This window comes from Peromyscus leucopus, chromosome 8b (assembly GCF_004664715.2).
Source record: "Peromyscus leucopus breed LL Stock chromosome 8b, UCI_PerLeu_2.1, whole genome shotgun sequence".
NCBI classification, from domain to species: Eukaryota; Metazoa; Chordata; class Mammalia; order Rodentia; family Cricetidae; genus Peromyscus; species Peromyscus leucopus.
The window spans coordinates 40,314,720-40,328,289 of NC_051086.1; the positions used below are offsets into that span (position 1 = coordinate 40,314,720).

At 52.2% G+C, this 13,570-nt stretch overlaps 1 protein-coding gene across 1 annotated transcript; it reads right to left on the reverse strand.

The window, feature by feature from the left end:
* Positions 1-3,101: 3,101 nt before the first annotated feature.
* Hand1 (heart and neural crest derivatives expressed 1) lies at positions 3,102-6,580 on the reverse strand. The gene is made up of 2 exons (XM_028879986.2): positions 5,680-6,580; positions 3,102-4,126 (listed from the first exon to the last, which is right to left on the reverse strand). Exons 1-2 carry the CDS (start codon positions 6,220-6,222, stop codon positions 4,022-4,024), a joined length of 648 nt encoding a protein of 215 aa, XP_028735819.1. The 5' UTR covers positions 6,223-6,580; the 3' UTR covers positions 3,102-4,021.
* Between the last annotated feature and the right edge of the window lie 6,990 nt (positions 6,581-13,570).

Below are 13,570 nucleotides of genomic sequence, written 5' to 3' on the forward strand. Positions count from 1 at the left end.
TCAGGGGGAGGCAGATGAAATAAACTGAATTTGGCTACATATGTAAATACATGCATATGCACACTCAACCCACCCACGGGTGAGGTGTTACAAGGTGTAAGGGAAAGCTGGATCTCTTCCCTCAGATTCCAGCCAGCACGGCCTTTTATTGTCTATGTGACCTTGAACGAAATCCTTCCCTCTCTGAGCCACGACTGTCTTCCTCTGACCTCTCTGGTGCGAGCCAGGCTTTGGTGAAATAATGCATGCTAAGTGTTTGAAGAGCCTGCCTTGTGAATTTCAGCTGTTGTTTTTAAATGGAAGAGAAGATGTATTCATTGTGGAAGCTATTACTCTTTCAAGACTGATATTTGCTGGGCTATGTTGATTTCTGATCCTTATTTGGACCATCTCTTATTCACTGTGTTTATAACTACAGTCCTCAGTGCATGGTAGGCACTCACAATGTGTGTTAGGCTTAGCATAGACTTAGCATATTGAAAGTGTGCTGGCAACCAAAGGGAATAGAGGTTGTGGCTTTAATATAAGAAGTAATATTTATTCATTATAAAAAAGGTTGTTTTTTTCAAATACAGCAAAGGAAGAGGAAGTTAAAAATTGCCTTTGTTTCCACGGGTTGGAAGTAAAGGTGGAAAAAAAAGCAAGGTCTGTTGACTCATGTCTGTAATCCCAGTGTTTGGGAAGCTGAAGCAGGAGGATTGCAATTTTGAGGCCAGCCTGGGCTGTAGAGTGAGACCTTGTGTCAAACAAAAACAAAAATAAACAAAACAACAAAAGTAGTGGTATAAATGTTTTGATACCTGGTCTTTTTTTTTTTTCTTCTTCCTGTGAATGACCTTTATTTTTACATGAAAGGATCCTTTGGGCACTATTTAGTTGTCTGGAGAGGCATTTCTTAATATACCCAGAATCCTTTTGTCAATTCCAGCAGTTGATCTAAGGGATAAGTCATAACCACTACCCTGATGGACTTCTTTAACTAGGTCTCATTGTAGCCTGCCTCGGGTCTTTAGCTGTTTGGTACTCTCTGGTCCACTGGTTAAAGCCTGTGATCCCCATTTCTTAATGATATATTCCAGGTGCTTATTTTTGAGTTGCTTAAGTATATATTTTTGAGAGATAATATATTTAATAAAATAATCATAACAGCATGGCCTCTGCCATCACTGGTTTGAGGTGAGCTGACAATAGGTGGAGAGGTTCAGATTCTTAAGATATTTACCAAGGTGGGAGACTGGAAAAGGTCGGAAGCGGGGAGAGCCTGTAGTTGCGGCCCTGGACAGAGCTGGACCCGGGGACTGAGGCTGCTTTGTGATAAAGCCCAGCAGTCCAGTCTCTTCCTCACTCTAGCTGGGCCCTACCACGCCAGGGATGGGTTGTGTTTGAGCCTTGCGGAACCTCGAGTCAGTCTCAAGATTCTGTCGTGGATGAGCATTGGCCCCCACCTGCAGGGCCTGGGAATGGGACCACAAGCAACTGAGGCTGCATTTAAAGGTCTGCCCCTCTCTTACCCAAAGAAAGATTAGGGGCAGCTGAACCCAGGTGTCCTGAAGAGGCCTGGCTATGCAGGCTGTGCTGAGGAGGTACCCAGGCTAGGTACCCTCTCCACCCCGGGGCTGCAAGGAAAGAGGACGCGGGTGCGCATTCTTCCCGAGCCTAGGATGCTTTACCCTGCTAAAAATAGAAATGGGAACCGGACCCCTAAGTATAGTCAGAGGGTTGATGAGCTGGAGTCCTGGGTTCGAGGCTAAGGAGGGTTTACTCCCTCGCTCCATTTCCTCATGCATGCCAGGATTTCCAAAAGGGAAAGAAAACCATAACGAGCCTCGGGTTTCCTTTCTGCGTGTCCCCGAGGGGCTTCGGGGGCCGGGGGAGGGGCGCGCCAGCCGGCTCATTACGCCGAGGTGTTGGTCTAGTTAAAGCGCGGGCCTGTTTGATCTGGCGGCGGGTGGCAGAGGGAAAGAAGAAGAAAGGATGGGGGCGCGGGCAGGGAGAAGCTCACACCTCCCCCGCCGTTTCCTAGCGCCCATAAAACACCTTTTATTAACTCCTTCGCGTCCGGAACGGCCCGCGTGGCCTCGCAGCCCCTGTCACGGTGTTTACAGCCGAGACTAATGGGGCCCCATATTCACCCCGATGCCGGGCGGAGGGTGGAGGCGTCCGCTCTGGGTCTCCGTCTTCGGCCCCAGCTACAGCCAAAGGCCGCCAGCGCCCTTCCCGCCTGGTCCGTCCGCAGCAGGGAAGAGGCAAGGCCCGACACGCGCACTCAGAGCTGCGTTTGTGCCGGTGGTGGGCCTGGGAGCTGTTCCCAGCCAGCCAGCACTAGGCAGCGTTCACGCGCAGGGAAGCGATTGCTTGCACGCCGACTGTTGCACGCGGAGATGCCTGCCTTAGCGCACCCCAGTTTAGCTCCATACTCACCCGCTGGCCCCCAAGCAAATGCACCAGCGGTCGAAGCGGATGGAGGGACACAGCCCGGCTGCGGCCACACGCGTGGGAATCATACACTACACATGCTCTGAAAAGTATTTGTTAAGTGCTCTGTTGTAAGAGAGAAACCTCAATTTAACTATTAACACTTGGTTATTTATGTATAAAATAACAGTTACGTAGGAGAGAGTCCTTACTGCCTGCGGTGCTTGGAGTTGGGCTAAGAGGACCGACCAGTACAGTCCCAGGCTCTAGGGAGTGGCTCTCATAGGAGCTAGAAATCTATGAGCTCAGCATTCTCCTCCAGCACAGAGGCGGGGCTCCTTTGTGTGGTAGCACCCCTTGTACCTCCACAAAAGCGCAATCCACACACCAGTGTGCCAGCTAGACTGGGAATTCCCAACCAAGTAAGTCCCCCTTTTTCTGATTCCTTTCCCCGTCTTCCTTCCTCCCATTTGACTCTAGCTTGCTGTTATCTTCTCAGAACTTCGCTCTTCCTTCCATTCCCTGCCTTCCTCTTTCTCTCAGTTTGGTCTGCAGATTGGTTCGGTATTTATCAAAAAAAAAAAAAAAAAAAAAAAAAAGAGAGAGGGAGAGGGAGAGTACCAGAGACCACGGGGAGGGTTGAGCAGAGAAGGGTTCTGGCAGCAATACCACACAAGCCTGCGAAGTTCTCGGAAAACTTTTTATTAAGTCAAGAGCATAGATATTGCTTTGGCAAAGGGTGGGGCTGCGAGTGGTCACACGGATTTGAGGTAGAAAGAGGGTGGGGGTAGGGAGATATATACCTGAGAGTAACAGGCATGATAGGTAGTTTAAATATGTTATAAAATTCGGCAGCGAAGGGGAAAGCTTTTATTTAGAAAGAAAAGGAAAGAAATGGAGGAGAAAGAAGGAGAGGAAAGAGAGGGTAAGGGGACGAGGATGGAGAAAGAAAAGGGAAGGGGGAAGGAGAAGGTACGGAAGGGGAGGGAGGAAAAGAAAGGGAAACATTTCCCCTGGAAAGCAGAGGTGCTAGGGAGGGAGGGAAGCAGTGCCTTCCCTCTAGATAGGAAGTGCAGCGACAAAAAAAGGAAAAACACCGCTGTTCCGAAAAGAACGACCCAGACAGCGTCCGTCTTCCTGGCAAGAAATTACTGAATACTCTTATATATTGCATTTTAACTCGAGAAGGCGTCCGGGGGTACTGACGCAGAGCCCCGGAGACAAGAGAGCGAGCCAGACAGAGGCACGAGTACGGCCTTTTCGGGTTGAGTTCCACCCAGCCGGGTTGGAAGGGTGCGTCTTTGGGTGCCTGGGTTTCGGCAGTCCCTCCTTTCTTGCGTCGAGCCTCCAAGAGCCGCCCTTGGCGGGAAGTGAACATATATATAAATTTCTCTTTCTCTTACTGTATTAACAAATTCAAATGACATTGCACGTGCGATCCTAGTGGGTAGTTGCAGCAGCCGACCCGTCGGCGCTCCGCAGAGACAGGGCGAGGCGCGCGCGCAAACCGCGGGAACCCGGAGGCCGGCCTTGGCCGCTGCGTCCTTCTCCTCCGCGGGTGGCCAGGTGGGCCAGCCGCAGCCCGGTCCTCGGCGCCGGCCTGGTCTCACTGATTTAGCTCCAGCGCCCAGACTTGCTGAGGCCAGCCGGTGCGCCCTTTAATCCTCTTCTCGCCTGGCCCCAGGGCAGGAGGAAAGCCTTCGTGCTGAGGCTGCCAACGGACACAAACAAAAAACAAACAAAAAACAAAAGCAAGAAAGTCAGGTTTAAGTTACTCAGTTCGGTCTCCCCGGCTTGGAGGGGAACATGTCGGGAGCAGTAACTGGGCGTCTTTAAATAAGTGACAGATGTCTGTTTGTGAAGCAGACAATCAGGATCATAAATCTGCCTTTACGCTCTAAATTTCTAGGATCCCGGATGGTCTGAACAACTTGGGAAGGTCTGGGGAAGTCTGGGGAAGCTGACTTTTTTAAGGCGTCTTGGGGGCAGAGAGAGCAAGCATCTGGGGGGACTGGTGTGGAAGGGTGGGAATGGTAATCCACTTGGTGTATAACTTGTTCCAGGTTTTCAGCCTGTGCATCTGGGCTGGGTGCACAGTTGGGTGCTAGTACCGGGTGCCGGAAGCCTCCCTCACTATGCAGGGAGGAAAGAATTGGCCTGGCCTCCACAGTCCTTCTGCCCAGCTCTCCTAGCAGGAACCCAGGGTGGTGCTACTTGCAAGAGGCAGTGCCCTACCAGGGTCAAGACTGGCCCTCGCTATCAACAAGGTGCTCCTCATGCCGGTCAGCCAGCCCGCATCTCCAGCAGCCCAGGCCTCAGGCAGCTGAGGCTGGAAGTCTGTCTTTCCGGTGGCTCCAGGTAAACTATCCCTACTTTGCCACAGGCCCTGAGGGTCAGATAAAAACCTGCAAAGCTCCCCAGTCCATTCTAATGTGCCTGGGCCTGAGCCTACCAAACTGACTGAAGGAACTCGGGCGGCCAGAAGTCCCACTGCCCTGAGAAGGAAGATCACCCAAACTGGAGAAGACCCAGACAGGCTGACCGGAGGCTAGCTCAAAGGCCAAAGCCCCTTCTGCTTCTTGAATGAATGCAAAGCCTGTGAGGTCGCCTAACCCACCACGCCCGGCAGCCAGTGAAGCAGACTGGACCCAGCATTGAAAAACTGACTTTTCATCCTGCTTCTCCCTGATTCCCCCAGTGGGCCTCTTTTTCTCCAGTTAGAACCATGGCGGTAGATAAGCCTCTCCAGTAAACCCCTGGGAAAGCGCTAATTGGTTGCACGCTCAGATATTCACTCACAAGTGAATTAAAGTAGGGAGCCCCTACTTCCATTCTTTTTTTACTTTAAAAATTTTTGGAGACTCTCATACGAGAGTACGAAATTTACGTACTCCTACATTTACTGTCATTTCCTACTTTCATTCTCAACCTGGCTTCCAGGGGAGCCAAGGGAAGGTTCAGAACTTCAAATTTAAAACAAAATGTGTTACACACGCATCTTTGGGGGTGGGGCTCAAAGTTTTTCAATTCATCCTCAAAGAAGGCCCTTTAAAAAGCAAGATTCTGTGTCCACTCAGTTATGACTGAATTTAATTGTGACTCTACCTCCCCTCCGTGCACACAATGACAGACTGTGACAAGTCTCAGAACTCTCCCCAGCCTTTCAAAATCGCATCCAGAACAACACAGCTTTCCCGCTGTTTGCAGGCCTGCTCTTAACCCAGCTCGCACCTTTGGCTGGAGCTTACAAACCCGGGGACTCACCAACTCCCTTTTCCGCTTGCTCTCCCGGCCGCCATCCGCCTTTTTGAGTTCAGCCTTGAAGGCCTCGGGGTCACCCGCTTGTGCATCCTTGGCCAGCACATCCATCAAGTAGGCGATGTAGCTGGTGGCCAGGCGCAGAGTCTTGATCTTGGAGAGCTTGGTGTCCGCGGGCACATTGGGGATGCACTCACGCAGCTCCGCGAATGCGCTGTTAATGCTCTCGGTGCGCCTCCGCTCCTTCTTGGGTCCTGAGCCTTTTCGTCTCGGCAGGCGGCCTCCGAGTGCCTCCAGCCGACCTGGGCTCTGACCCGGCCTGACATCGGGACCATAGGCGGCCGCCGCTACCGCGGTGGTAGGAGGTGGCCCGCCGGCAGAGAAATCTGGGGCAGCATCAGCGGGGCTCAGCAGCCAGCTCTGGAAGTAAGGCCGCTCCTGGTGGCAGCGGGAGGCCGGACCAAAGAGGAAGGGTTCGTGGAGCATGGGGTGCGCCGGGTGTGGGTGGTGATGGTGGTGATGGTGTGCGTAGCTACCCACGAGGTTCATGTTGGAGAGGCTCCTGGCCTGCGCCGCCAGCTCAATTAGCGCCGCCCCATGCGCCCCCACAGAACGGGGCCACCCGTGGGCTCCCGGGGGCCGCGAACTGGCTGGGTTTTGGAGGAGTTCTGGGCAAGGCTGGAGATGACACGCGGGACCTGCTGACTTCTTCAGGGTTTCTGCAGGCAGAGAGGGAGAGGGTGTGGATTTCCAAAGACCCGTTTAACCCTTCTGCGGACTTGCCATCAGGCTCCTGCTTATTTAAGGTCTCGGCTTTGATGTCAACCTCTAGCTGGAGCCAATGGCAGGAGGAGGAAAGGGGGTGGCGGTCCCAAGTTTTATGCTCGGCAAGCGCCACACTATTCTAGGCTGACCACAGGGACTGAGAACCGGCCCCGCCTATGACCCTCCCCTCTCCTAGTTCCCCTCCTGGGAGGGCGGGGGCTGCGAACTTGAGGCCAGGCCTGCACACGCCCTGTACTGAAGCTACCACCCTTTCCTCATGGATCCAAGGAAAGGATTCTAGAATCATCCCTTGAAAAGAGGCCCCACCAACACGCACACACATACATTTGATTTCACAGATAGGGACTGAGGACCAGAGCAAAACTCGCCCTTGTTTTTAGGCCTGAAATTCAGAATAGGATATTCAGCATTCCCGAACCCGAACTCTAAGGACGCTCGCTGCTCTTCGTGGGAGCCTGAAGGCCACTGGGCGCAGCAGGAAAGTAGGCTAGGCCCTAACACCTCCAGCCCCGCCCTTAGGTCCTCTGCTTCGGGCTGGACCTGGAGCTACTGCCGCACAAGGTGGTTCTCGGTGGTCCAGTTCTCGCCCAGCTGCTGACTCCCAGAGGAGCCTTCCAGAGGCCGAGGTGGAAGAGGGCGGGAAAAGAGAGAGGGGGCTTCCAGCTCCTGGGCACTGACCGGTTTGTTCCGGGGTTGGGGGTTGGGGGTGGAGGCAGTGGCTGATCTCTGCTCCTCTCGCCTCTCAGGCGCCTGATTCGGGTGTAAACGCCGGCAGGCCGAGCTGGTGGCGAGGCAGCCTGGCGGCGCCGTGGCCCCAAGGCAGCTCTGTGGCAGGACTCCCCAGTGTCTTCCGAAGATTCGCACGTAGAGCTCGGAGCCGGCGACTGCTGGGCTCCTTACTCCTCCATCCGGCTCACCACCCGCATGAGAATGTTTGATCCAATAAAGATACCTCCGCTGGAGCTGACATTGTGGGAAACCAGCCCCTCACCCCTGCTAGCCACCGAGAAACCGGCCCAGGCCACTTCACACCTACAGGCTGAGGCATGGTCTACCTGTACAGCTTTGTGCGGCTCCCTTCCGGCCTAGGGCATTTTTCCGAGTTGGGATTCTAAAAAGAGATGACTTTCCAAGGGTTGATAATAACCTGGGAGACCAGGATCTAAGCTTCAAGTCAGGGGTTCTGGGTCTTCTTTCCATTAAGTTCTCTGTTCCTAGGACCCCTCCAACCTCATCAACCTTTCTGGTCTTGCTCCTACAGGGGAGGGGGGAACGTGCTCCATTTTCAAGTGTGAGTTAAGGGGGAAATGAGGTTATGTCCATTTCTTTTTAATTCCCTTTTAATCCAGTCACTCAGAAGTTGCTTACTGAGGCCCTGTGAGTAAGACAATTACCAGACAGGGGCAGTAGGAGAAAGGCCACGGTGTGCAGACGTGAATGTGAGGCCCGGTAGCAAAAGGGTAAGTCGAACGTGGAGCAGGTCGTGGACCCCGCGGATGACGGGCCCTCGTGCGTAAAAGCCTAGGAACGCGTGTGCATTGAGATTCTGCGTGTCTCTGTCAACGTGGACTTCGGTGAGAATACGTTTGTTCGCCTTAGGGCATGGATGGAAGCTCAGAGAGCCGCTGGGGTCTGAGCGCCAGGGTTCCACCTATGGGAGCTGGCAGGGCTGTGGGCCCCGGAGTTTGTGGGCATCGGTGGAGAGAGGCCCTGGGACCCCTCTTTTCTGCCCCAGGCGAGCTGGAAACCCGCCGCGCTTGGCGCCGGCCGTGCTAGGGTTGGGCTGAGCCGGGAGCTGGCGGCCCCGCCGGTTCCGAAGCTGTTCCTCGGGGTCCAGCGTCTCGCAGATGGGCAGATGGCGAGGCACTCTCTGAACGAGGGAACCTGGATGGCAAGAAGGAACTCCATGAGATGGGCCTGGATCCTCAGCATAGTCCTGACCCCATTAGTCTTCACCCCGGGCACTATAATAGGTCGGTACACACAGGCTGGCCCCTTCGCTGGCACACACCAACGCCCGAGTGTAATTACAGGTCGCATTCCCCTTAGTAATACAATGACATGGCATGCGTACAGTATCGCAAGATCCGCTCGTACCTAGCATTTTTTTTTTACACACGTCTGTCGCCCTCTGAGATGGTTAAACATAGGGGCTTCCAGTTTGGGTTCTGGGGTTACAAGAAGGCCATAGTTTTATCTGAGGCACATACTTCCAAACACTGGATGCAGAGGTGCACACATGTTTTCACGGGTCCAAGCACTCTTTAATTACATCTATTTATTTGTGGAGAGCACACGGGTGCCATAGTGTGTATGTGGGGAGGTCAGAGGACAGCGTTTGGAGGCCGTTCTCTCCTTCCAGTATGTAGATTCCTGCGATTAAACTCAGGGGGCCAGCCTTGGTGACAAGCACCTTTGCCCACTGAGCCCCCTTGCCAGACCACAAGCACTTATTTTATTTTAATTAACTAATTGCTTAAAAAGAGTCTCATGTAGTCTAGCCTGGTCCCCCTGCCTCACTGAGTTCTGGGTTTTAAGGCAGGAGTCACCACCACTCTTTGTATCTTTTTTACAAGTTCCTCAGAGTTATATTCACAACACAAACTCTCCAAAAAAAAAAAACAAACAAACAAACAAACCAAAAAAACCCACCATCTTACCAGCTGGGCAGTGGTGGAAGTAGTCTGAGCCAATTTGGGATGCTGAAGCAGGAGAATGGAGTTAGTCAAGTGGTTCTATTAAATGTCCGGTAATGGACAGAAGTTAGGAGGGAGGGGGTATCAAGCTAATGGCTTTTCTAGTTCTAATTCTGTTGTGGCTTCTTTTGTTTTTTGTGGTGGATAAGGGTATAAACTAGATTCAGTACTGAAAGTGTAAGATTTAATGTGAAGTGTCACGTTTTCTCTTTCAAATGCTTGTTCTAGCTGTATAGAAGTTCATTGAGTTGTACAGATGTTGGGTCTGGTTATTTTTGGTGTGTGGTGTTTTTATTTATTTGCAAGTTTTTTAATAATAAAGTTTATTTTTAAAAAAAGGTTTAAATGTCAGATCCAGCAGCACTAAATGCCAGTCTCAAAACCAACAATAGCATCAGTCTTTCCCCAAACCACACACACACACACACACACACACACACACACACACACACACGACAAAAAATGCAACAGACAACATGCATATATACTAATATTCACAAAAAGACATTCTCACCCATTGACAAGCTCCACAGCAGCATTCAGGTCAAAGTCTCGGTATTCAATTCCCTCTGCATGTGCTGCATGGTTTCCAAACACCATGTGCATTCGGGGCTTTGCATGTTTTTCCCAGCCTTAGAAGATAATCACATTGACAAAATGAAATTGTCCAGCGGTGCTCATATTATCAGGTCACCCACAAGGACAATGGGCAGTCGCGTAGGGTCACACTAGCCACTAGCATCTACCCAGCAATGTGAGGTCCTACTTTCCTGACACTACACAGATCTCTTAGGGCTGCATAGCTGGGCTAGATATTCTGGTAGAGAATGGATTACATACAGTACAAGGTGAGAGTCATCACACACACACACACACACACACACACACACACACACACACACACCTCAATCCCAGAGGCCCCTTGAAGGCTCCCAAGTCACCTGCTCCCCAGTGCATGTTAAAGGGTAGGATGCCCCTAGACAGTGCCATGGATGCCCCTAGACAGTGCCATTGTCTCAGGATTGGAATCAAGGGGGCCTTATGTGAAATCTGCTGGGGCTGGAAGTGGAACACTCCCCACTACTCACAATTACCAATATCAAGGAGAGGACAAGGTTCCTAGATGCCAGCCCCAGCCTTCCAAAAGTGCTTGGAGTGACACCCGGGGGCTCAGAGGAGTGAGGAAGACGACAGACCCTGAAACAGGGTGGGGAAGTGACGGGTCCTGAGGTGGGGATTCCCTTTCCAACCTCAGGCTGGTTTTTGTTGGGGCGAGGGGTGGGGTGTGGCATACAGGAATTTGAACAAAAGACAGGCTTCCAGTTTAGTTGTTGTTTGTGGAGTTGTTTGGATTTTGATTCTCATGCAAAATCAGGCTGGTCTCCAACTCAATATGTAGCTCGGGTAGAACTTAAATTCTTTATCCTGCGGCCTGTGACTCCCAAGTGCTGTGTGTACACCACCTCACCTCGAATTCTGGCATCTGCTAGGAGCTTACTCTTTGTTTCCCTCTCCAAGCCTCAGTTTTCCCATTTGAAACAAAAAAAAGGGAATGGGGGAGGGATAGGGCTGGCCAATTGAGCTTGTGATTTCTGTCTCTTCACTATCGGTGGCAGAGATCCACCAAGGTCCGCAGGACTTCACTCTTCCTCAGCCTACCTCTCTGCAGATCAAGCCTCAGGAGCCAAGCACTCTAGGGGTTCTCCTGCCAGACCCCCAGTGCCTCCAGTGTGCCTTCTGCTGCTGGCCTGGCACTCTGAGAGGCAGGCTTCTCAGGTCTGTCTGTCCCCCAACGATACTGGTGACCCTGGGCAGGCGATCTTTCCCAGTTCACAGAAAAAAAAAAAAAAGCACACTCCTCCGCGGTTAAGTAACGGTGTCAGGGAAAGCAGGCTAGCAGGACAGAGCCCACCTGGGTTGAAACTGGCACATTCTGCTCCTTCTCTTAGAATATAGGCAACTGGCAGTTTCCTCTACCTGCCCCGGAGAACCCGCGGAAGACTGGGTGAGGTGTGGATAGGACTTGGGTGGTGGTGTACTGGGGCACCACATAAAATAAGAATAAATTCAACCTGCAACAGCCCCTAGGGATTGTCTGATGCTGCTACGTGGCTGAGGAAGAGTGTCACCCTTGACGAGATGCAAAATCTTGCCCAGGGCAGCCGGCCAGGCCGCTGGATTCTGCTGACACTGGGCTCTGCTGATGGAGTTTTGGTCCTCTCCTTGTCCGCGGCCGATCCTAAGGAACCCAGCTGCCATCCCCCAGGATAAGGACTGAGTCCTGGAGGACCCGAATCCTAGTCCCACACATCCACCTCCGTTATCTGTGCTAATGCTCCAGTACATGTGTACGTGTGTGCATACGCGCGCGTGGGGCCGAGGCCGGGGCCGGGACCTGCCAGCCACCTCTGGGGACTTAGCTTCCCCGATGCTTCCCCGATAGCACCGTGATACTTTGGAGAGAGGCGGGGTTCCTCTCTGCTCACCCGACAGTGGCCTGTAAACTCCAGTGAATGCGCACCCGGCGCCTACAGCAAACCCCGCGATCCGCCGCATCCAGTGACCTTGACGCCACGGGCAATCCCCGCACCGGACCCCTTATCTAAATAGGGCAGTAAATCAAGGACCTGTCAGGGCCCGGGTAATTACAGGAACTCCATAAAAAGGACCCGGCCGGCCGCCTGTTTATATTAGCGCGGTGTAAAATATTCTCGCTGTCTTAGGGAATCGCGTCGCGCAGGAACGCGCCATAAATCAGCCCCCAGGCCATTTGCTGCGGCAGCCTGAGCGCGCAAATCCCTTAAACATTTCTCGGTCGCATCTAAGGAGAGTCTAGGGTTTTCAATCTGGCCTGGCTTGCCTCTCTGAGCAGAGAGAGAGAGAGAGATAGGCAGGGGGGCTGATGTTTCCAGGAAGCTGTTACAAAAAGAAGCCTTGTCGCTTTGGTGTGGGGGACTTGCAGAGATACTGTAAGGACCCACTTCGACATTTATAAGGAAAATGAGACCAGAGAGGGGAAGGAATTTCCCTAAGGGCACATAGACTGATAGAGTCCTGGCTCAGACCTTGTGAGGCTGGAGCAGATACCTCCTCCCCTGGGACCTCTTTTCTTGGGATGAGGAGTGTGGTCTGGCCAGAAAGAATCCAAGCCAGAAATGACTTTTTTTTTCCCTCCAGAGATGGGGTTCTCTGTGTACTCCTGGCTTTCCTGGCGCTCACTCTGTAGACCAGGCTGGCTTCTAACTCACAGAGATCTGCCTGCCTCTGCCACCTGGGTGCTAGGATTAAAGGTGTGCCATGTGCCACCACGCCGGCTCCGAAGTAACTTTTATCTAATGTTAGATTCATAACTTTGTGAGAATATTCTTGTGTGCTCCGTGGCTTCTGAGTCTAAGTCGCTCCTTGTTTGACAGGTGGTGGCAACTGAGACCCAGAGTAAGGCAAGGTACCTGTGAAGGATGCAGCTACACACAGATCCTCCAGTGCTGGGTGAAAAAAAAAAATCCATCTTGATTTACCTACCTTGGCCACACTGTTCCCTAATGAAAAACAGAAGAGAGAGAGAGAGAGAGAGAGAGAGAGAGAGAGAGAGAGAGAGAGAGATAGAGAGATTGTGTAAACCTCATCCATTCTTACATTTTTAACAACCTCAAAAAAATTCAAAATCTATTTAAGGTAAACCCACCACCACCCCTGCCTTTTTCTAATGAGTAACATAAATCAAGCTTACGGAAAAAGAATATTAAATTTTCCGTGTCCTCCCTCCAGGCTGAGACCAGAGGATTGGGAGAGAATTAAACCTGGATGTGCTTCCTCCAGCCCCTCCCTTTTCTGTGCCCCCACCCCGTTCTCTCTCTCTTCCGAAGTCCGTAAATGACAACGTGTTTACACGAGTTTTTATGTTGTCTGAGCTTCGTCCCGGCTCCGTCCCCTCCTGTGTGTATTTTCCACACCGAGAGATGTCTGCTTCGGGAAGCCGGGAAGCCTTCAACCTAAACAGAACCCCGTCTGATTGGAAAGTGTATTTATTTGAAAAATCGTAACTCACGGTTTTGGTGAAAACGGACCCCAAATTTATGGGATGGCTCGGGGTGCGGCAGTCATAAATCAAGAAGTACCGGACACCTTCTGCCCCGTGTCCCCCACCCCCACTCAGAACTGGAGTGGGTTCTGGGAGAGTCCCTGTCCTCACAGCCTGAGGCCTCCCTGCTCCAGCCCCACAGCACTCAGTGGCCCGGAAGGCAGGTGGGTGTCTCTCACCAGGCCGGGTGGCATCTAGGGCGATTTCATCTGAAGCGATCGGATCGGCTAACTGTCCTATGAATTCGGGGCATATTGGTTTTGTTGTGTTGTGTTTGGGATTCTGTTAACTGCTCTCAAGAGTACCACCTGCCCAGCCATTTTTCACTTAGAAG

Coding starts and splice junctions, on each gene's coding strand:
- Hand1 (XM_028879986.2), bottom strand. CDS start 6,222: ATGAACCTCGTGGGTAGCTACGCACACCATCACCACCATCACCACCCA. Junction 4,127..5,679: donor GCAAGCGGAAAAGGGAGTTG/GTGAGTCCCCGG, acceptor GTCCGTTGGCAG/CCTCAGCACGAAGGCTTTCC.